Source organism: Petaurus breviceps, unplaced genomic scaffold, assembly GCF_028583685.1.
Source record: "Petaurus breviceps papuanus isolate PSGF00001 unplaced genomic scaffold, PetGlider_PUasm1.0 90825, whole genome shotgun sequence".
Taxonomy (NCBI): domain Eukaryota; kingdom Metazoa; phylum Chordata; class Mammalia; order Diprotodontia; family Petauridae; genus Petaurus; species Petaurus breviceps.
In genome coordinates, this window is record NW_027187353.1 from 10,892,404 (window position 1) to 10,917,196 (window position 24,793).

The 24,793-nt window shown below is 40.6% G+C and overlaps 3 protein-coding genes across 5 annotated transcripts in view; 2 read left to right on the forward strand and 1 right to left on the reverse strand.

Moving 5' to 3' along the window:
- Positions 1 to 1,678, forward strand: part of LOC138148714 (homeobox protein MSX-2-like) — a 3,707-nt gene extending 2,029 nt beyond the window's left edge. The window contains exon 2 of the mRNA XM_069071543.1: positions 373 to 1,678. Within this exon, the coding sequence (XP_068927644.1) occupies positions 373 to 794 (422 nt within the window). The 3' untranslated portion in view covers positions 795 to 1,678. The remainder of the gene's footprint in view (positions 1 to 372) is intronic.
- Positions 1 to 24,793, forward strand: part of CWF19L1 (CWF19 like cell cycle control factor 1) — a 348,038-nt gene that overhangs the window by 250,067 nt on the left and 73,178 nt on the right. The window lies entirely within an intron of this gene.
- Positions 23,367 to 24,793, reverse strand: part of CHUK (component of inhibitor of nuclear factor kappa B kinase complex) — a 36,717-nt gene continuing 35,290 nt past the window's right edge. For all 3 annotated transcript variants that reach the window (XM_069071289.1, XM_069071288.1, XM_069071290.1), the window contains one exon: positions 23,367 to 24,435. In XM_069071289.1, the coding sequence (XP_068927390.1) occupies positions 24,428 to 24,435 (8 nt within the window). In that variant the 3' untranslated portion in view covers positions 23,367 to 24,427. The remainder of the gene's footprint in view (positions 24,436 to 24,793) is intronic.

The window sequence follows — 24,793 nt, forward strand, 5'->3', positions numbered from 1 at the left end:
TTCTTCTTCTTCTTCTTCTTCTTCTTCTTCTTCTTCTTCTTCTTCTTCTTCTTCTTCTTCTTCTTCTTCTTCTTCTTCTTCCTCTTCTTCTCCTCCTCCTCCTTCTCCTTCTCTGTCTCTCTCTGTCTCTCCGTCTCTCTCCCTCCCTCCTCTCCTCCCTCTTGCCAACTAGATTACCCCTACATCAGCTTTTCTCCTAATTATATTTCGCCCCCACCAACTCTTCCAGCTGCAGGTACAGCTAAGTTAGTCATAACAGTGAAACTTGAGGACAAAATTGTCAGTTGAACCACGTCACCCAGAATCTTCATGGCCCGAAGCCTCAGTCATTGGACTCTAAGTAGCTTCTTTGTGTTTGTCTCTCTCCCACAGGGCCCCCCAGTCCCCCACCGTGCACCCTCCGAAAACACAAGAACAATCGAAAGCCTCGGACGCCCTTTACAACGGCACAGCTGCTGGCCTTAGAACGGAAATTCCGGCAGAAACAGTACCTGTCCATTGCCGAGCGAGCAGAATTCTCCAGCTCTCTGAGCCTCACAGAGACACAGGTCAAGATTTGGTTTCAGAATCGAAGGGCTAAAGCCAAGAGACTGCAGGAAGCCGAGTTAGAGAAACTGAAGCTAGCGGCCAAGCCCCTTTTGCCTTCTTTTGCCCTGCCCTTCCCGTTGGGGGCTCACCTGCAGGGCTCACCTACTCTATACGGGGCCTCAAGCACCTTTCCCCGGGGCACCCTGCAGCCAGTGCCTGGGCTTTTTACAACCCCTGTCACCTATGGCATGTACTATCTGTCCTAGGGGGCACTAGTCTGCTTTTGTAACCCCAAAGACTCAGCCAGCCTGGAGTCCTTCAGACAAGCCTTAGGCCTAAACCTGAAATCTGGTTGCCCCAGAAGGGGCTAGAGATGTGGGCTTGCTCTGTGTGTCTTGATCTGTGACTGAGAGAAATAACCCTGTAGTGGGTAAAAGTTCTGTGTATGAATTGCTTGAGAATGAAATCATGGCTCGTATCAGTCTACTGAATAGAGTCTGATCTGGGATGTGTGGCATTCTCTCCAGACAGTGGGGAAAGGGGTGGGGGGAAGCTCTAAATCCAAGGTTCTAGATTCCCAGAAGAAGAGTCCTGTCCTGGACTTACTTAGAGGAGTTTATGGAGATACCCTTGGATTTTTTTTTTTTACCCAGCTTCTGAAGCAATCTAAAAATAAAACCAAGGTACAAGTTGGTTAGTAATCTGGAGTGAACACAGTCAAAATCAGGCAGTTAAGGGCCTCTTCCTGATAAATAAAAAGGAAGGCAGGCCCCTGGCAGCAACCCATGGAAGTCATCATAGGTTTGCTCTATGATGTCAATCTGTGAAAGATGTTTTAGGATTGTAAATTCAGATCTCTGCCTGTCTCCACAGGCAGTGCCCAGAGCAGCAGGCTTTTGTAACTATCAAGTCCTTCAATTTTATTTTTCTTATTTGATTAATATGAGTTGCATTTGAGGTCAGAAATCTGCTTGGCAGTGCCTCTTACAGATATTTAAAAGATGTATTTTTAAAAATCATGTGCATATCAGAATTAAGGAAACTGTTTACGGAAAGACAATGTACATAGTTTTTGTACAGTGGCCTTGGATGGACTGGAGTAAAATTTCCTATTTTGTACAAAGCAGTCAATAAAATATTCTAAGTGTCATCCATTGACTTGCTTGTGCCTCATTCCTGCAGAATTTCCCTCGAATCCGAAGAGTCTCAAAGAAGGAATTTCTTCTATCGTTGGTTTGTGCAACAGGACAAATACCCAAGTTTCTTTTCTTTTTTAATTTAATAATAATTAAAAGGAAAAAATTTGTACCTCGTGTAGTAGAGAATTTTTTTTTTCCCTAGAGGGTTTTGTAAAAGGTATTAACTCCTTAGTGTTAATTTTCAAGGTTTCTTAAAGCAGGATTAAGTGAGGTGTTCTCTAATCCCATTCCTTCACTTCGTTCCTTCAAAAAATGAAATTCGCTAAATAACGGGAGGGTTTGAGGGAGCCAAGAGGCCTCCCATCAAGAGATCTAAGCGCGTAAACATGGGCATAGGGGCTGAGTCCCGGTCCCCTTCCGGAGCTGAATCCAGTTCTTTTTTGAGATGCTCCGCTGTGGAATTTCGATGCCATTGGGCACCATGGGAGGCTTCCGACTCAAGGGATGGAAGGAGACCGAGCAGCGCCCCGGGGCCGAGCTCAGTCGGCCGACGCTTTTGTGCGAACCTCTGCCTCCACCCGCCCCCATCCTTTCCCCACCCCCCAGTTCTTTTCAGTGCTTTGTCGGTTGCCCCGGAGCCATCCTGGCTCTTCAGAGGCGGTGCCCGCAGCTGCAGATCTCTCCTGAGGAATCGGGGCTGCGTGTAGGTCCTGAGGACCTCTGCCCGACGGGACATCAAAGGGCAACTCACCTGAGGGCAGGGCTAGGGCTGAAGGGCATGGATGCGGCTTGCTGTGAGCTCGGGATCTCAACCAGGTGAGCTCCCAGTCTACAACAGACCCGAGCCGAGGTCTGCGGCTGCAGCTCCATGCCACCGGGACCTCTCTTAGTAAACTACGCCATCTACTGGACCAAAGGCATTTGGCTGACGCTGGGGCGTAAAAAGTGATGCTGCGATGGTCATATTCTGGTCCTGGGTACCGCGAGAAAGATTGTCTCAGCTAAGGTTCCCCAGCGTCACCTGGAACGGTCAGGTAATGTCTTCAGTTATGTACGCTACACTCAAAAACCCGAGGGGAGGGGGAAGGGAGAAAGGGTGACAAAGAGAAGGGAACTGGCCTTGTGGTCAAGTAGATGTCTACTTTCCCTCTTTTTCAGTCACTCAGCAGGGGTGGGGAACCTGTGACCTCGAGGTCACCTGTAGTCCTCTAGGTCCTCAAGTGCGGCCTTTTGAGTGAATCCAAACTTTGTTGAGTTTGTCCGCTTCAGTCAGAGAGCAGCATTTGAGGACCTAGAGGGCCACAGGTGGCCTCAAGGCCACAGGTTCCCCACCCCTGCTGTAGTTCATTTCAAATCATTTTTATTTAGTCATTGCAAAATACCTGGGAAGCAATGAAGTGAAGTCGATAAAGAGTTGGGCTCAGAATCAGTAAGAAGCTGGGTTCAAGCTCTGCATCTGAAACATGCTGTGTAACTCTGGACAAGTCACCTAATCTCTTCGTGGCCTGAGAAACCTTCTAAGACCAAATATTGCAGGATAGGTGCCCATATGCATTGGCAGAGACATTTCTCATTGGGAGTTTCCTGTTCCAAGGAAATCACAGTATGGTACAGAAAAAATTGCAAATTAACCAAGAACATTTTTATTCTTCATCTCCAATATTTAGCACAGTGTTTCCTGAACTCATTTTGCATAAGCTTTTGGACATCTCTAATTGGAAGATCTACAGGCCCCCATCACCTCACACCTTAACAAATGCAATAGCCTGCTAGTTGGTCTCCCTGCCTCAGATATCTCCCCACTCCCATCCATTCTCCTCTCAACTGTCAGAGTGATTTTCCTAAGGTGGAGGTCTGACCATAGCACATATACCACCCCTCTACTCCATGAACTTCAGTCACTTCCTATTATTTCCAGAATCAATATGTAAAATCTTGTTTGGCATGTAAAGCCTTTCATGATGTGGCCCTCTTCTGCTTTTCCAGTCTTCTTATAACTTACTCCCCCTAGCCTCCATAAAGGCTACTTACTATCTATCACTGTTATCCAAAAAAGACAGTGGACTTCCATGAATTTTCACTGGCTGTCATTCATGCCTGGAATTCTCTTCCTCCTCCCCCTCTCCCTCCTTACCTCCACTCCTTAGCTTTTCTCTTTTATGTTTTTTTTTTACTTTATTATTTTTAACATTCTTTTCTTTTTAAATTTTGAATTCCAAATTCTCTCCCTCCCTCCACCCCTCCTTCACCCACTGTGAAGTCAAGCAAAATTATATCAATTAATTATACATGTAAAATCATGCAAAATATTTCCATATTAGCCATGTTGCAAAAAAATAAAACAAGAAAAATATACTCCAATTTGCACTCAGAGTTCATCAGTTCTCTCTTGGAGGTATACAGCATTTTTTTTTATCATGAGTCATTTGCAATTGTCTTGGGTCATTGTATTGATCAGAGTAGCCAAGTCTTTCATGGTTGATCATTATTACAACATTGCTGTTAGTATGCACAATGATCTCCAGGTTCTTTTCACTTCACTTTGCATCAGTTCATATAGGTCTTGCCACGTTTTTTTTTTCCTGAAACCACCCCCCTCATCATTTCTTATAGCACAATAGTACTTCATCACAATCATATACCACAACTTGTTTAATTATTCCCCAACTAATAAGAATCCCTTCAATTTCCAGTTCTTTGCCAGTACAAAAAAAGAGCTGCTGTAAGTATTTTTTTACATATAGGTCCTTTCCCTTTTTCTTTGATCTATTTGGGTTACAGACGTAATAGTGGTATTGCTGGGTTAAAGGTAATGGACAATTTTATAGACCTTTGGCATAGTTCTAAATGGTTCTCCAGGATGTTTGGACCAGTTCACAACTCTACCAACAATTTATTAGTATGTGAATTTTTCCTCACCCCCTCTAGCATTTGTCATTTCTGAAAGATGTGAGATAGTACCTCAGAGTTGTTTTAATTTGAATTTCTCTAATCAATAGTTATTTAGAGCATCTTTTAATATGACTACACATAGCTTTGTTTTCATTTTCTGAAATTTCTGTTCATATCATTTGACAATTTATCTTTTTCTTAAATTTCTGTTCATATCTTGGACCATTTATCAATTGGGAAATGGCTCACATTTATAAATTTGACTTGGTTCCTTCCCTACATATTTGAGAAATGACACTTTTGTCAGAGAAACTTGTGATTAAAAAAAATTATTACTCCATTGTCCAAGTTATCTTTTAGCAAAATAAAGTTTCCTGATTATCTTTTAAAAATTGTTTTAAAAATTAATTTTTGCTTTTGCTTTGTCTGGAATCATGATTGCTATCTTTGCCTTTTTTACTTAAGCTGAAGCATACTAGATTCTGCTCCAGCCATTCATATTCACAGTTAATGATTACTGTGTATTTCCTTCTATTCTATTTTCTTCTGTTTCTCTCTCTCTCTCTCTCTCTCTCTCTCTCTCTCTCTCTCTCTCTCTCTCTCTCTCTCTCTCTCTCTCTCTCTCTCTTTCTTTTTATCCTATCCCTCCTCAAAAGTCTGTTTTGCTTCTGAACATTCCCTCCCTTAATTCACCTTCCCTTTTATCACCCCCCCCCACCAGATCTTTTATCCCCTTCTCCTCTTATTTCCCTGTTTGGTAAAGATAAATTTCTATACTCAACTTGAGTGTGTGCATATACACATACATATATGCATATATAGATGTATATGCATATACATGTATGCACACATATATGTATGTGTATATACATGCATATCTATACATATATTCATCCTTCTTTGAATTGATTTTGATGAGAGTGAGGTTTAAGGATTGCCTGCCACCACCACCCCATTTCCTCCTCCACCATAAAAGGGCATACCTTGTGCAACTTCTTTAATGTGAGAAAATTTTCTCCCTTCCACCTTCTCCCAGTACATCCCTCTTTCTCACCCCTTCATTTTTTCTTTTTTTCCTTTCCTTTTTTCTGAGATCATCCCAACATAAATGACTCATAGTCATGCCCTCTGTATATGTAGATTCCTTCTAATTGCTCTAATAATGACAAAGGTACAAATATCATTTACCCACATAGGAACATAAACAGTTTAACTTTATTGAGTCTCCTGTGATTATTCTTTCATCTTTACCTTTTATATACTTCTCTTGAGTCTCATGTTTGAATGTCAGAGTTTTTATTCTGCTCTAGTCTTTTCATCAGAAATGTTTGAAAGTCCTCTATTTAATTAAATATCCATTGAAGGATTATGCTCAGTTTTGCTGGGTATATTATTTTTTATTGTAATCCTAGTTTCTTTGCTTTCCAGAATATCATATTCCAAGTCCTCACTTCTTTAACATGGAAAATGCTAAATTTTATGTGATCCTGACTGTGACTCCATGATATTTGAACTGTTTCTTTCTGAATGTTTGCAATATTTTCTCCTTGACCTGGGAGCTCTAGAATTTGGCTAAAATATTCCTGGGAGTTTTCATTTTAGGATCTCTTTCAGGAGGTAATCAGTGGTTTTTTTTTTCTTTTTAACTTCTATTTTACCCTCTGGATCTAAGATATTGGGGCAGTTTTCCTTCATAATTCTTGAAATATGATGTCCAGGTTATTTTTTATCATTATTTTCAGGTTGTCCAATAACTCTTTAATTATCTCTCGATCTTTCCATTTTGCTCTGATTATTCTTTCACAACATGACTAATATGAAATGTTTAATATAATTATACATGTATAGCCAACGTCAAATCGCTTGCTATCTTGGGGAGAAAGGAAGAGAGGGAGAAAAAAAATGTGAAATTCAAAATCTTATAAAAGTTGAAATCTTTACATAGAAATGGAAAAAATAAAATACTATTAAGTGGGGGGGAGGGAATTATCTCTTGATCTATTTTCTAAGTCAGTTGTTTTTCCAGTGAGATATTTCACATTTTTTCCTATTTTTTCACTCTTTTGACTTTGTTTTATCATTTCTTGATGGCTCATGAAGTCCTTAGTTTCTAACTGCCCAATTTTAATTTTTAAGGAATTATTTTTGTGAGCTTTTGTACCACTTTTACCAAATTTAATTATCTTTTCATAATTTCCTTGCATTATTCATTTATTTTTTCCAATATTTCTCTACCACTCATCTCTTTAACTCTTCTAGGAATTTATGTTGGGTTTGGAGCCAATTAGAGTTTTCCTTTGAGGCTTTGTTCATAGCTATTTTCATATCATTGCCCTCTTCTGAATTTACATCTTGGTCTTCCCTAACACTCTAAGTTCCTTTTTTGCTGTTTGCTCATTTTTCCAGTTCATTTCTTGACTTTGAATATATATATATATATATATATATGTCAAGCTTGGGTTCTGCTCACTTGGGTGTGGGAAGGGCCTCTGCTCCCCTGCAGCTGTAAGCTCTATCACTCCTCTTGGCCTTGGAACTGTGACCAGGTGGTCTCCAGCTGTCCTGCAGCCACAAGTGCTAGTGTTCTTTTTTGTCTTGGAACTGTGACCCGGGCCCCTGCTCCCTTGTGACCAACTGTGAGCACTCCTCTGCCCTGGAACTGCAACCCAGAGCTGCTTATGGGAAATAGAGTGGTTAATCAATGCCAGCTGCACCCAGTGGCAGCAGAAAGCCCCTTGTCATCTCTTTCTGACCAGTAGTCTGACCCCCTTACTGTCTCTGGGCTAAGAGCTCCCAAAGCTGCTGCTACAGCAGCTACCACTGTCATAACACCTGCAAGGTCTGCTGCTCCTACCTTCACACCTGGTGTCACAGACCTCTCCTGCCATCCTCATAAGCTGTCTCAGGCTGGAGAAATATCTCACTCTGACTTTTTGGGTCTACCATTCCAAAATTTGATTTGAGGAGCTATTTTCAAATTGTTTGAAGGGGAATGTTGGGAATATTCAGCTGGGTTGCTACCTGTACTCTGCCATCTTGGCTCTGCTTCCTCCCTTCTTGGCTTCTTTCAAGATTCAGTTCAAATTCCACCTTCTTCAGAAAAATGTTTCCCATATTTCCCCCCAGATTACATTCCATTTACTTTGTGAATGAATATGCATAGTTATTTGCATGTTGTTTCTCCCATTTGAGCATGAGCTCCCTGAGAGGTGAGACTGGGATTTGGTTGGTTGGTTTTGGAGTTGTGGTTTGCTGTTGTTTTTGTTTGGTTTTAGGATGGGCTAAGTACAGTGCATAGCACATAGTAAGTGTTTAATAAATGCTTGGCGATTGACAGTGCCTGGCATACAGTAGGTGCTTAATAAGTGAAAATAGAATAGAATTCATTTATGAAAAGATTCAACAAAGGAAAAATAAACCTCCTCTAATGCATTTCAAGGCAGCCCTAACCTGTTGAGGAAAGTTTTCTATGATTAGACTCAGGAAGTCATAACTGTGTTCCTTGAGTCCTCTCCAAAGAACAAAGGAAATTCCCAAATACCATGTGATTTTTGCTATTTACTCCTTGTGGATGAAACACTAGACAATGGGAATGTACAGTTTCTAGCTCATTGGAAAGTGCATGAATCTGCTTTTGTTCTACAGACCCTGCTGATGAGCTCCACTCTGGGCAATGGGCACAATCCAGCTAAGCTAACTATGGAACCAACCACCAGCTTTGAGCCTTCCCTACTCTGTCAACCTATCCTGTTACCTCAAGGGGGCGTTTAAGGTAGTTAATTCAACAAATGTGATAATACTGAAAGAATAAATTCTTGAACTAATTCCTTTTTTTAATTATATTGATAGCATTTGTTTTTATATCCTCTTCATTTCTAAATATATTCCTCCCTTCCCCTTTCTAAGCTATCCCTTGTAACAAAAAAAAAATTTTAATGGGAAGGGGCAGCAGTTTAGCAAAACTAACCAATATGAAGTTTCACAGCACACACAATCTTCTACTGTCATGGCCCCCCCACAGCTCTGTAAAGAAGGAAGCAGGATATATTTTCTCAACTCTTTCCCGGAGCCAAGTTTAGACCTTGTAATTACAGTCTTAAATTTCAATTTTTTTTTGTTCTTCCTACTCACATTATTGCAACCTTTTTGAATTCTATTTTCCCAGCCATGTGTCCTTTTTTCTCTGTCCATTTACTTAAATTAGAAGTTCCATCAATGCCTCTTTGAATTCTTCATATTGAATTAATTCAAGCATAACCAGTGCAGTTAATACATTGCATCACAGGAGCTGCCACTAGTGAAAAACAGGATGAAGGACTATAATAGTGAAGAAATGTATGGTTTTCTAGAGCAATCACTCCTATCCACTGAGTAGTTTAAGGGTTATAAAGCACATACTTGCTTTCCAATAACCAACTGCTATTATCATCTCCATCTTACAGGTGAGGAAATGTGAGGGGCTTCAGAGACGTTTAATGGCTTACCAGGGCGCACAAGCAACAGGTGTCAGGAGATACTTAGCTTTGAATCCTGCCTCTTAGTCAAGTTTTCTCTCTCCATACTCCAAAAGAAATTCCCATATTGAGATGTGCAAATAAAGTATGATAATCTTGGATTAAAATTTCTCATGGGGCATCTCAAAATAATGATAGCACTAAAACCATGTTGGTATAAATTATGTTTGTTCCTTTGTTTTCCATCCTGGCTTCAACACTTTTGAGGATCCATGATTTTTATCTTTGAGGGGTCTCCCCGTGCATACAGGCTGGGAGACCTCTCCACCCTAATGGACAGTCTTCATGACTTGCCCTGGGCAGGAAAGCAAAACAAAGCAATCCATTACCTGGTGGCCACCCTCTCCAAATGTGCTGCCAAGCCCTTGAACTTGAATTCTTTCCAGTTGGGTAGGACCTGCCAGATCTTGTACTCTGCTGACATAGCCTTTCAGAGTCCAGGGTTGCTGCCACACCAACGCATAAGGATTTTCAGTGGAACAAGAAGAATCTTCCCTCCTAAAAATAAATAAATAAATAGATGAACAAAAAAACAACTTCTGGTTCCAGAAGAGAAAGGGAATCTGTGCTTGAGGGAAAAAGGTACCAGGATATAGATTGGGTGACTGATACAAGTTCCATATCTTTTCTGAATTGTAACTTGTAAATTTTGGCATTAGAATATAAAATACACTTTTGCTTCAGAAAATAATGTGCCCTGAAACTATAAATCTATCATCTGATTGACACAAGTAAATAAATGGTTTGGAATTAGTATTCTCTGCCCCCATTTTTTTTTAATCTTAAAAGCCAGCTGAAGTCTATCTACAATATGTTAACATCTGAATTTAATTACACAAGATAACTGATACAGAAAACATTGATTTAAAAGTTTAAATACTTTTAATTCAGTCCAATTCAACATGCATTCTTTTTAAGTTGTTTTTTGGTTTGTTTGTTTTTTTGTTTTTTTCACCACTGGGCCTTTGACATCATTGATACAGGATCTCCCAATGAAGAAATTTTTTCAACTAGTGCAGAGACCACACAGGCATTAAGTGACTTGGTCAAGTCATTAAGTAATTAAGTTACTTAATTACCCAAGTAATTAAGAATCAGAGGTGAGATTTTAAGCCAGGCCCTCTTTTTCAAAAGCCAGTATTCTTTCCAGATCCTTCATTTCATTTCATATTTTCCTAACTTATGTTTTATTTAAGCCTTTTTATACATTGGAATGTGTTCCAAATATACCTCCATTGAATCCTCCTTTGTAACAAAGGAAGATTTTAACAAAATTGGATAAAACAACCACCTCTAAAAGTTAATCTATCATTTTATATCCATCAGCATATATCCCCATGCCTTGCACTGGCAGACACTTAAGATACAATTGCTGATAACTCAACATCCCCTACACAAAATCCAGTGTATATACCCCATAGGGAGCTTTGTAACAAAATGGTCATATTCACCCTCTCTGTGGTCAAAAGCTAGCAATGAGATACATCCCCATTTTTGTATAGTAATAGAATATTACTATTAGTAATAGTAACATGAATATAATAGAGTATTAGTGTACCATAAGAAACAATGAATTTGAAGAATCTGGAGGACCATAGGAAGACCTTGGAGGATCATGGAAGGACCTATATGAACCAAATCTGAGTGAAAAGAATAAAACCAAAAGGAAGATTTGCACAATGGCTACAATACTATAATAAGAAATAAATTCATTTTGTAGAAGAAGAAAGGGAAGCTTAATAACTTACCCAAGTTCACACAGCAAGAATATGGTAGGACTCCTAAATTCTAGTAAATGTTCTGTTTACTAAACCATATTGCCTCACTTTTTTATGTGCCCTGAATACAGAAAAGCATAAGATATAACCCTGTCCAAAAGGAAAAGATTGATAATCTAGCCCAGAAGATTAAATTAGCAATTGTTTTCTAATTCCATGCAAGAGCTAAAAATGTGTGCAATGAAAAGAATTCAGGAAAGAAGAGGATGTGTGTGGGTTAGAAGAGTTGGAAAAGATGGGATCTGAGCTGGTCCTAAAGGATGAAGTTTCACAAAAAACAGTGAAGCAGATGGAAATAAGAAAAGCCTATACCAGAAACTGTGAAGAAACTGTCTGACTACAACAGAGTTTATTTAGAGGTATGGAAAACAAGGTTCCATGGGAAAAGAGTGGTCAGATTATAAATAATGTTGGACTCAATGCAATAATGGCTTTAAGCCAGGTGTCTCAATTTTGATAACTGCTTCTTTCTTTTTTTTTTTTTACTTTTTCTTTTGGAGGGGCAATTGGGGTTAAGTGACTTGCCCAAGGTCACACGGCTAGTTTGTGTGTATGTGTGTGTTAAGTGTCTGAGGCCGGATTTGCACTCAGGTCCTCCTGACTCCAGGGCCGGTTGGTGCTCTATTCACTGCGCCACCTAGCCGCCCCGATAACTGCTTCTTTCACAAGATGACTAATACAGAAATACGGTTTGCATGGTTGTGCATGTATAACCTATATCAAATTGCTTCCCATCTCAGAGAGGAGAGGAGGGGAGGGAGGGAGAGAATTTGGAACTCAAAAAAAATTTTTAAGATATTAAAAAATGTTCTTACATGTAATTGGAAAAAAATAAAATATTCAAAAAAATCTTGATACCTGGCCCCAATCCATCACATTAAAATCATCAAATATCTGTAAAGGGTATTTGGAGCTCATTAGAAAAATAGGGAATTAGCAGAGTCAAAATGTGTCTCATTCTGTCACGTTTCATAGCACTAGAAACATGAAGTCTTTTCAAGATCCAAATTCTTATTCTAGTGATATGGAGAGTAACTTCCCTGAGTCTTATAGAACAGAGTTGGGGATCTACCTCCCTACCTTACATTGTAATTAACTCATCTGTCTACATATTTTGTTCCCCAATGCAAGATAAGATCCTAAAGGGCAGGGTCATCTTGTGTTTTTACCCTATGCCTACTGGTGTCTAGAACTTCTTGTTCAGTTGTTTTTAGTCCTTTCTGACTCTTCATGGCCTTACTAGGTGTTTTCTTGGCAAAGATACTGGAGTGATTTGCCATTTCCTTCTCCAGCTCATTTTACAGATGAGGAAACTGAGGCAAAAAGGGTGAAAATGACTTGCCCAGGGTCACACATCTGAGGCCAGATTTGAACTCAGGAAGATGAATCTTCTTGACTTTAGGTCCAGTGCTCTGTGCACTATGGTGCCACCTAGCTGCCATGCCTAGCTGCATGAGTCTGACACATAGTAGGGGTTTAATAAACAGTGAGTTGAATTGAACTGTGAGTCATGTATTCAAGGGAGGCTGTCCTATTAAGTGACTAATGATAAGGTTTAGATCCTCTGACAATGACAACCCCCCACTTTGGATATCCTTTCAACATTCAGGGCTGAATGCCAGCCTGCTATCAGCAAGCACCTATTTCACCAACCTAGCAAGCCCCAGAAGAGAGGGCAGGAGAGATGGTATGCACTGGCTGTTGCTCCAAGATCATGAAATGCTTCCTTAGTTAACTGCTGAATTCCTAGAAGCTATATACTAAGCAAGCTGAAGGGGTCAGCTGCAAGGGGAATGTGGAATACACTCTGGTCACAGCTGCTCTCCAGAGGAGCTATCCAGTCAGCTGGGGTGACTTCCTCCTGTTCTGTTTACTTCTAAAGGAATATCAGGGTGTCATTCATGGTGTCCAACTATTTATTACCTTTTCATGTTTAAAAAAAAAAAGGAAAACAATTCAGCAAAACTGTTAAGACAATGACCACATCTGACAAAATTTAAGTCTTTATTCAACAAGCATTTATTAAGTACTCACTAGAGGCACCTGGGTAGAGAAGTGGATAGAGTACAGATCCTGGGGTCAGGAAGATCTGAGTTCAAATCCAACCTCAGGCACTTCCTAACTGTGATCCTGGACAAGTCACTAACCTCTATCTGCCTCTTTTCCTCATTTGGAAAATGGGGATGGATAATTACAGCACCTACCTCACTGGGTTATTGTGAGGATCAAATGAGATAATATTTGCAAATGTGCCTAGTAGGTGCCATAGTAGGTGCAATATAAATGCTTATTCCAAATGAGATAGTTGTAAAAGCTTTGCAAACTTTACAGCACTAAATAAATAAGTACTCTATTAGTATTACTTACTATGTGCTTAGAATGCTATGTCCTGGAACTCCAAAGAAAGGTAAAAAAAAAAAAAACCGGTCTGAGCCCTCAAGGAGTTCACATTCTAATGGAGGAGACAACACCCAACCATGCACCAACAAGAAATGTGCAGGGTGGATGAAAGGTTATTTCAGACAACAGGCATCAGCTGCAGAGAAGACCAGGAAAAACCTCCTGCCAAAGGTGAGATTAAAACTAAATCTTGAAATAAACCAGGGAGCAGAAGTGAGGAGGAAGAACATTCCAAGTCTGGAGGACAGCCAATGAAAAAGCAGTCAGGAGACAGAGAATCATATGTGAAGGACTGCAAGAAGTCCAGTGTCCCTGGACGATAGAGTACATGAAAGCGAGGAAAGTAGCTAGAAAGACAGAAACAGGGGGGCGGCCAGGTGGTGCAGTGAGGAAGAGCTCCGGCCCTGGTGTTGGGAGACTCTGGATTGGTTCCAGCCTCAGATACTTGGCACCCACACAAAAATAACTGGCCGTGTAACCTTGAGCAAGTTACTTAATCCCAATTGCTTTAAAAAAAAAAAAAAGACAGACAGACAGAAACAGACAAAGTTATGAAGGGTTTTAAATGCCAAACAAGACATTTAACATTTCCTCCTGGGGTTAATAGGGAGCCCCTGGAGTTTACAGGAAGTACCCCAGCTTCCCACTCTCAGGAGAAAGCTATGTTTCATTATCTGTTCTCTGGGACCATTCCTGGTTTCCTCGTTAGTAATTTTTCATTTATGGTGCTGTAATCATTGTGTATAGTACTCTTTTTTGCTTCTGGTTATTTCAATTCATTCAAAAATCTCATATTTCTTTGGATTTCTCCTATTTATCATTTTCTGATAATATTAGCTAGCATTAATATAGTATCTACTATGTGCCAAGCACTTTAGCAAATATTATTTCATCCTCACAACTTTGAGCAGTAAAGTGCCATTATTATCCCCATTTTACAGTTAAGGAAACTGAGGCAAACAGAAGTGAAATGATTTGTCCAGGGTCACACAGCTAATAGAACAGCCTGTCACATTTGAACTCAGGTCTTCCTGACTCCGGGCCTCATTCTTTCTACTGCATCATCTAATTGATTTCTTAGTACACAATAATAATATATGCAATTAGGGGCACTAGGTGGTGCAGTGAATAGAGCACTAGCCCTGGAGTCAGGAGGACCTGAGTTCAAATCCAGCCTCAGACACCTAACACTTACTAGTCATGTGACCCTGGGCAAGTCACTTAACCCTATTTGCCCTCCAAAAAAATATAATATATGCAATACATTAATATGCCACATTTTTTCAATAATTCCAAATTGAAGGCATCCATTTTGTTTTCAGTTCTTTACTATCAAGAGGGGGAGAGAGAAAGAGAGAGAGAGACTTTTCTTGCATCCTAGTGAGGTATTTTCGAGTTCCTCAGGTTCAACGCAGTGTGTTGATATTATGATGTTATGATCTGCAAACAGGAATATCTGGATATCTAACTATCAACCAGAAATCCTTCTTTCTTTCACTTCGATATCTGCAGGCTGTCTTCCACAACACTGGCAAGATGTGAAAAAAGTAACCCCTGCTTCATTAGCAAGAACAATGAATGACAAAATCGAAAGGGATACCCAGCTTTTTATGGGCAAGTGTTCTGTCGTCCAGGACCTGCTCACAGTGGTGCTCATTCTCCATTTTTATAAATTAGCTTTAATAGCTCAGACCTGTACTAAGACTTTTGGCACACTGTATCTGTGTTATTACAAGAAACACATCTAAAGTTGTGTACACATTAAAACATAGCCCAGAGTGTTTGGCTTGCTGGGTATTTCTTTAAAAGAAATGTTCTTTTTTTAATGTTAAAATGAAAGCTAAAAAGCCTTATGGTTCTGGAGAAAACATTTAGGTAATTCTTTCCTTAGTTTATCAAATAACAGAGGACAGGATGTACCTAGGAAGCATCCTAGGAATACATGTGACTGATGAAAGATCCAAAGTGGGAGATAGTTCCCCAAGCAAAGTAATTATAGACGCCTTTTCATTAGGAAGTTGAGATGCTTGCTGGCCTTGTAAAGTGGAAAATAGATTTGAATGTGTCCAATGGGTTATCACACATAGGCCTGCTTATATTACTTACATCTTCTGCTCTCCTAAAGTTTATCAGAAGGTAGCCTGTAGACTGTATTTTTATGGGGGGGGGGGGAAGTTTTTCAAGTTCTCAGGGAGGAAGTGGCCTTCTTACCCACCCCTCTTCCCCAAGACTTTTGTTTAGGCTTTCAGAATGCAAAAGAAAAAAAGTGACAAGGACTAGACTTCTATATTAGTATAATTATACATCAATAATTGCACATATGACCCTAAGTGAACAAATATTGCAAGCTTTCAATTGCAAATTATGGAGAAAGGAAGGGTGATATTTTCCCCCAGGGATCAGGTAATAGGAAACAGAAAAGGATCAACTGAGGCCATGGATGTAAAAGTGCTTTTTAAATTGAAAGGCCCTGTGCAATGTTCAATCTTCAAAATATAGGAAAGTGAGCTTGACTTTCACTGCTGGAAAAATTTTAGAATGTATTATTATTATTATTATCATCACTATTATTATTGTTGAGGCAGTTGGAGTTAAGTGACTTGCCAGGGTCACTAGAATATATTTTTAAAGGAATGTTTGGAAGTACGTGGAGAATCCTGAATAACAGCAATTGTCATTATTGTGATGATGGAATAAACCAATAGAAACCATATTGAAACATGCTCTAGATTTAAATCATTTTGAACTTTTTTGATTTAATGGACATGTTTAAACCCACCCACAGTATTTTTGCAAATAATTTGCCAGATCTCTTTTTTAACATGAGCTTTGGTTGAATGGGGTTTTTTTCTCAAATATTTTGCAGAGAAACATAATTCACTCATACCTCCTCTGAACTTCCTATTTCCATCCAAGGCACCACAATTCTATAAAGTCACCCACATTGGCAACCTCTGAGTTATCCCTGACCCTTCACTCTCCACCCCCACCCCAACTCAGCACATCTAATCAGCCATGTGTTTCTTCCATTCTATCCACGACAGGGCAGCTAGGGGGCACCGCAGGGCATTGATTGTTCTAGGCCTGGCGTCGGGAAGGTTCATCTTACTGAGTTCAAATCTGTCCTCAGACACTTCCTTGTTATGTGACCCTGAGCAAGTCACTTCACTCTGTCTGCCTCAGTTTCTCCATCTATAAAACGAGCAGGAGAAGGAAATGGCAAACTACTTCAGCATCTTTACCAAGAAAACACCTAACGGGGTCACCAAGAGTCAGACAAGATTGAAAATGACTGGACAACAGCCTCTACAACATTTCTCTCATCAGTCCCCCACTCATAGTCACTGCTCCATGTCACCATCTTTTTTCACCAGGACTACTGTGTTAGATTCCTAATGCATCTCCCTGCTTCCAGTCACTACCCTCTCCAATCATACTCCAACAAGCTGCCAAGTTGACGTTCCCAAAACAGGGACCCAACCCTACTCTTCCCCTACTCAAAGCCTCCAGTGGCTACTTTCTGCCTCACGATAAATTATAAAAAACCTCAGTCTGGCCCTTAAAGCTCTCTACAATATGGATCCCACCCGCCTTTCTATCCAGTTTTCAGATTATTCCCCTTTCCACCTTCCCATGTCCTCCATTTCAGAAAAACTATGCATTCTACAAGCTATTTGTTCCCTTAATTCAACAATCTCACCTTGGTGTCTTTGAACTATCTGTGTCTAGAATACTTCCCTACTCACCTCTACCTCTTAGAAACCCTGATTTTCTCTCAATATCAGCTCAGGTGTCATTTCCTCCATGAGGCCTTTCCCAGTTCCCCTTCAACGTCAGGAAGTCTCTTCCTCTTTAAATGAATTGGTACATGTAAAGGGGGCTCGTGGAAGAGATGCCACCTAAAATAAGTCTTGTAAGAAAAGAGAGGCCCCAAAATATACAGAAGAGGGAGAATGTATGCATCCTCAGAATGGAGAACCACATGAGCAAAAGCCAAGAGATGGGAGAGAAGGAAGGAAGACTAGACTAGTTTGATGGGTGCTCTGAGTATATGAAGAGGAGGCAGTAAGAGGGAAGGCAAGGTGGAGCCATACTGCAGATGGCAGAATGAAATATTAGGATTAGAAGCTCATGTTTGTTAAAGTAGGCACTGGGGAGCCTCGAAAGGTAATTTGAGCAGAAGAGTGATAGGAACACAGATGTACATTAGGAAAATGACTTGAGCTGTCATATAAAGGGTGAAGATATGGAACAATGACAGCAAAATGGCCAATCAGGCTGGACAAGAATCCCATAAAAGAAGGCATGGATGAGCTGCAGTCTTCCCTGCGATAGGGAGGTTCTGCATTAATAGGATGACAGATCCATTGGAGCCCTGAAGAATGGTGCCTTTGTTGACTTTCCTTCTAGAATGTAAGCTCCTTAACTTTGGGAGTGATCATTTTATCTTCAGTTGATTCTGTATTGTACCTAACACATCCATACAGAGTGCCTTACACATAGTAAATGGAAATTAGCATGAGTTAAAAAGACTACTGGATTTGTAATTAGGAAACTTGAGTCCACCATGAGGAAAGAGTAACTCTTTCCTCAATTCCGCCTGCCAGAAGAGAAAGCGAGGCTGCTGACTTGACACAACCCTGCCTCACTTAAATCCAATTCACTTGCATGTCATGGCATCACCTTCCTAAGGTTATGATCCTCTTTGAAAACAAAAGACAAACAACAAGAATATGCCATCTTTTACAGGAAGCCTTTCCCAATTTCCCTTGACTCGAATGCTTTCTCTGCCAATTACTTTCTATCTATCCTGCATATAGCTTGTGCCCCTGTATTTGTTTGCTTGTTGTCTCCCCAACTAGAGTGTGAGCTCCTTGAGGGCAGGGACTGTCTTTTGTCTCTTTTTGTATCCCCAAGTCTTTAACACAATTCTTGGAACACAGTAAGCACTTAATAAATGTTTAATAATTAATTGATAACTGATTAAATGTTTAATGATGGAGTCTGAATCCCAGCTTGGTTGAAATGGACAAATGAGAGCCTCAGTCTCAGTTACCTCATCTGTTAAATGGGAATAATATTTGCACTACTTAGCTCATAAGGCTGTTGTGAGGAAAGGGTTTTACAAACCTTAAAAGTGCTATAGAAATATTATTTTTTATTGTTGTTGTTCAGTCATTTTAATTGTGTCTGGCTCTTTGTGACCCCGTTTGGGGTTTTCTTGGCAAAGATACTGGAGTGATTTGCCATTTCCTTCTCCAGTTCATTTTACAGATGAGGAAACTGAGGCAAGGAAGTTTAAGTGACTTGAGGTGGGATTTAAATTCGTCTTCCTGACTCTAAGCCTGGCTCTCCATTCACTGTGCCACCTAGCTTCCCAGAAATATTACTTACCATTATTACAATAAATATTTTCTAAATTTAAAAAGTCCAGCAAAACAGCATCCTAGCAGGAGAGATGGGTGCCTAAATTAAGGAAGTGGCAACAGGAACGGAAATGAGTCAGATGCAAGAGATTTTGTGGCTGATATGGTAGATTAGTGCAGGAGGCATGATGACATGGTCAGCGTTGCTCCCTGGGCTTGGATTTGCTGTATTTTTCTTTGTATGGAACACAGATTTAGAATGACCATGTCTGGTATTCAGAATCTAAATGCTTCCGATTACTATTAGAAACAGGCTTTTGCCCTACATTTGCAATCTAATACTCTCCTGCTGCCTAATCTCAGGGTTTTAAGGAGAAAAGAGTCAGGCCAAGGTTAGTACTGAATATTGTCGTGCATGGAAGGAAAGCAAATGGAACAAATAACACTGATAAGGAACTGGTTCTTAACTCATCATGGTGGCCCTTTTGGAGTCAGAGCATCTTAGCCCAGATGATTTCAAGGTCTCAGGACACCTAAGGCTGTGAAATTGTTGGAAAATGAGTCACATGGCTTAGCATTATCTGCAGAAATGAATGTAATAGAAAGAGCGACATGTACTGACCTGTAACCTTCTCATCCTACTAAAGAAATGGGTCATAATGTTCTGTCCTTCTTGAAAAATTAGCAATCATTATGAAGTCTGATGATAAAGTCTGCCATTCCTATGTAGCTGGTAGAATCAGAAGCAGCATATTCATTCATATATAGTAAGGACATAGGATCACAGAATGTTACTAATGGAGCAGTTAGGTGGTGCAGTGGTTAGAGAACCAGCCCTGGAGTCAGGAGGACCTGAGTTCAAATCCAGCCTAACACTTGCTAGCTGTGAGACCCTTGGCAAGTTACTTAACCTCTTTATGCCTCAGTCTCATCTTTAAAATGGGAATAATGACAGAACTTCCTTCCCAGGGTTGTCAAAGGATTTAATGAGATATTTGTAACGTGCTTTATAAACCCTAAAGTGCTATATAAATGCTAATATTATTATTATTACAGATGATGAGACTGAGGCCCAAAGTCACAGAGTTAGTAAATGGTCAAGGCAGTGCATAAACCTTGGCTTTCTAACTCTGTTCCCATGTTCTTTGTACAATATCATACAAGCAACATTTTCCAATTTTCTTTGCAATTGTGGTGAACAGCAGCATATAGCATTCCCTGGAATCACAGAGTCTCCCATTTGGAAGGGATCTCAGGTGCCACCCAGTCCAAACCCTCTCTGTACTGGGAATCCCTCTACAAAACCCCAACAAGTGGTCATCCAGTCCTGCCTTCCCCATCCTGCACTTGGGTAATGGAAATGATTTTTTAAAAAGATCTAAGTACAGAATTTTCCATCTGTTCAAATTCATCTTCTTAGAGTTTCTGGCTTCAGCTGGTCAAGATCTTTTCTGGATTCCCAATTGTATAATTCAATAATAAGTCTCCCATCAGTTTCATGCAGACCAGAAATTTAATAAGATTGTCATCTACCCCTTCATCCAAGTTATTGATTAAAATGTTCAACAGGATAGAGTCAAGGAAAGAACCTTAGGGCATGCCACCAGATACCACCTTCTAGGCTTACAACATAATCAGCACTCTCTGGGCCCAGTCATTCATTCAGTTCAGAATCTTAATCAGTATACTTGAAGCTTTGTAGGTTAAATTGAATTGTACTAATTGTGCTCTTTCTAATTAGTCTTCTGGCAAATGCCTTGCCGAAATACAGGTTTTACTGTGTCTCTAGAGAGAATGAAGTATGGGACAGGGTCAAAACTTTGCTCAGCCAAGTTCAGAATGTGTTTTATGACTATTACAAATCCCAGTAGAGCTCAGTCCTATTGAGGAGGGTTGGATAAAATACTAAAACATTTCTTTAAATTTCCACAGCCTTCCTTAGAATGACACACAGACTTTTCAAAGAATTCCCCATTAGGACTAAGGGTTTTTTTCCAAGTGCACCTTCCCAGTTTAGCTCAAACAACATGCAGAGATGTTTCACCAGGGGTCTGTTATTTTTAAAAAATATATTTTGACAATTTTATTTCAATATAATTGGTTTTCTTTCTATTTTGAAAAAATTTATGCATTTATAAACATTAATCTTAGAAGGGGTCCAGTGGTCTCACCATTCAGAGACTACTGTCCTTCCTTATCAAGTATAAGAGGGCCTACTGTAATTTAGGATGCAAAATCTCATTATTTCTAAATAGGGTTATATATCCTGTGTTCTCAGTGTACCTAGGTCTATAGTAGGAACCTAGGGCACCCAGGTTCTCTCTGCATCTTTTTGGAGGGAAATGATGCCCTCATTATCCAGGCCCACTCTTTTGTGTGCAACTTCCTTCAATGAGGATGAAGATGTCAAGGACAGCTACCACACTGATGATAAATTCTTCAACTTGAAAAGGCTACAAGCCAAGACCAAAGTGGAGGGAGGGTTGGTACATCATTTTCTGTTTGCAGATGACTGTGCACTCAGTGCAGCCTCTGAAGCTGAGACACAACAAAGTATGAATCGAGACCGAAAGACAACAACCAAAAATGTCCCCACAAAGTGCCCTATGTTCAATTAAGTACTTAGTGTATACAAGGCACTGTTCTAGAGGCTGGGGGCACAAAGACACAAGTTCCTGGCCTTAGGGAGATTCCATTTTACTGGGGGGATGCCCACTCACAGAAGCAGATACCAAGGAATGTTGTAGAAAGGAGCTAACACCGATACCTGGAGGTGAAAGGCAAGAGTGAAAGAGGATGGTCTGGTCAGGGTGTGAGAGAAGTTAAAACGGCAAGGAGGTAGGGATTGCAAGAGGCAGGAGGGACAGAGAACTTCCAGGGTGTGAGGGAGAGCCTGGGTAAAAACATGGAGAGGGGAAAAGGAACGTCATGTGCAGGTCAGTTTGGCTGGAACACAAAGTACCTGAGGGTGAATGATGTGAAACAAGCCTGGAACATTCGAGATTGGAGCCAGATTAGGAGAGTTTTAACTGCCCTCCTAGAGCTAATGGGAGCTGCCAAACCTCAGGGCCCTGGGCAGCCATGTGGGCAGATCTGGGAGTTAGGAAGGACAATTCTACAACTATGTGGAGGGTGGATTGGAGTAAGGAGAGACCGGAAAACAAGGAGACAAACTAGGAGGCTACTGGAATAGTCCAGTCAAGAGGCAATGAAAGCCTAAACCAGGGGGTGGCTATGTGAGTCAAGAAAGGGACAACACTTATCTAGACTGCTTCTGTTGGGGAGGGGAAGAGTAAAGGTGTTAAGAATGACTCCAAGACTGCAAACCCAGGTAACCTGAAGAATAATGGTGCCCTTAACAGATGGAAGTCAGAGGACAGGGATGGGTTTAGAGAAGAGCTCTTATTTTGAGGTCTGTGAACTAATTTTTTTTATAGTCTGATAACGGGGGCAGCTAGGTGGTACAGTGGATACAGCACCAGCCCTGGAGTTGGGAGGACCTGAGTTCAAATCCAGCCTCAAGACACCTGACACCTAGACCTGTGTGACCCTGGGCAAATCACTTAACCCCAATTGCCCTGCCTTTCCCCTCCAAAAAGAAAAATTCTTGTAACTGCTCTTCACTACAATTTGGTTTCCTAATTCTGGGCATTTTATTTTATGTATTTTTTTGAGCAGGGAAGGCAAGGCAACTGGGGTTAAGTGACTTGCCCAAGGTCACACAGTTAAGTATCAAGTGTCTGAGGCCAAATTTGAACTCAGGTCCTCCTGAATCCAAGGTTGCATTTTAAAACCTCATTCTGATAAAAGGTCCTATAAATCCCACCAGATTGCCAAAGTGGCACACGACACAGCCTGAGCTCTTGTGGGCTAGAGGGAGTTTATCTCCCCTGAGCAGGTTCCATGAGTATACACACCCCCTTCAGTTTACCAGCTTCTGTCAACTTTTACTCCACTGGGTCCTCACCATTCCCATCTATCCCCCTCCGTATCTCCACCACTGATGGTTATGTCCTAGTATCCTACCCTAGGCCCACACATCATCATCCTTGGCCTCACTTGGCCCTCTGCAGTGACCTTACTCAATGGCAGACCATGACCTCAACGGGTTCCCATATGCCTGTATTCTCACTGTACTGTCCTGTATGTTCAGCACATCCTGTGTGTGTTGTTGGTAAGCGCGGGTGCCTCTGTCCGTAGGGTGCTGTCAGGGTGCCCCTTTAAGTACCTGTACTTCAGCTTCATCACACTCTCAAATTTTCTCTCCTGTGCCTTCAATGACTATTTGCAGGTCATTTCTCCACTCAGGATAATCTTCCCCTTGGGAGATCTCTTCATTATTAATCATGTCCCTCTGGTCTCCTTGTACCCACTGACCGTACTTTCCCACAAGATGCCTCCTTAAGCCATCACCATCTGCCCTTCTTCCCCCAATACTTCTGTTAGGCTCCTCAGTGTTCCTCTTCTGTGGTCCTCATCTGGACCCAAATTGTGACCCTCATCTGGCCCCTACAGTGCTCAGAGCACAAGCCAACAAACTCCGAAGTGGTGTCAAAGACACTGGGAGAGTCTAAACTGGCCCCCAAGAGGTGTCACTTCTTTGACTCACCAACAGCTGACAGTCACCCCTCCACTGAGGGAAATAGCTGCCAAAGAGCACATTCTCTAGAGGAATTTAGTTTGTTGACCTTGGCAAGCAAGAATTCAAAGGGCAATTTCTTACTCCAACACAAGAACTTAATTGACTACTGAGACTAAAAATCATTTAATACACAAAACATCATTTAGTTCACATGTAATACAAAAACATTTGTCTTCTTTGTACAATCAAGACTCTCAATTTCTGAAACACTTTATGAAATTTACACAAGAAAATCTGTTAAGACTCCTAAATACACTGTTGCTTATCTGCCATTTGTAAAACCTGAAAAGGCTGATTTGAACTCCACATAAATTACAGCAGAATACATTATTAATGTACATTTTAAACACATATACATGTCAGTGTACATAATACATTGACACCACCAGTCACACTTTGGAAAGGCTGCCAGCTCTCAAGGGAAACAAAGGTACTGTCCGAGGACTGGGAACAAACCCATGCCCTGCTCACTCTGAAAAACGTGTGTGGTTCAGCACATGTTTATTCTCACTCCTGTGGCAGTTTCTTTGGTGCCAGCGGCGCATGTGAACAAAATCCCTCTCTGACAACACAAATTGCCTCAATTTCCTGGAAAATAATCTGAAGTCAAGAAAAATTAGAACTGTAAAAGGCCAACGTGAAAAAGAGTTGTGATTTCACCACTGTCGAGGACACTCACTGAAGGCAACTCCATCATCTGCTGGAGCTGAATTGCCTTAGTGGGTACCCAGGGGCCCAAAGACCCCACTGTCAAAAGGAAAGCCAGTTTATGAAGGCCATTGGAAGGTTCTTGTCCCAAGTTCCCTCGTGTCCTTCTCCACTTCCATAAGGCTCCCCTCAACCTGTATTTCTGTGAAGCAGAAATGCCTAAAGGAGAGTACAGTTGTATAAGTAGAGAAAAAAAGAAAACAGAGCTTTGAAGGATAAAAAGGATGGCTCACAGTGCTCCCAAGTAGGTATACTTGGTAAATGGTACAATATACATTTTATAAAAAGCCAGTGAACTTCAGATCATTTAACACAGGTTAAAAATGAATGAAAATTGAATCTCTGTACATATAAACCTAGAGTAGATTCTAGTGTCTGTAGGACATATGAAAACGATCAACATCTTCATGGATGTTGGGATAGTCAGAGGTCAGGTCATCACTACTTCAGCCAACTCCAATCAAGACTCTAAAGCCAGACATGAAAAAGAAAATAAAAAGAAAGAAGAGATGAATGAGGTCAGAAACAGCTTTATCTTTACACTACAACAATTTTCAAAAGAATTTGATAATCATCTCCAGTAACTTGCAAATGAAAAGAGGAAATTCAAATGATTAAAACAGAAAATATTTAGTGTGGAAATTAATCAGCAAAGCTTGGGCAGTTAGGTTTTCCACTGGGCTTTCCAAGCTTTATAATCATGGTACTGTTCACATGAACCTAATATCTGAATACTCTTAATCTGTTAACATCTATGAACAACAAATGTAATCATGTTAATTCAGCATACATGCAGTCAGAAGCATCCCTCCCAAACATAAATGTT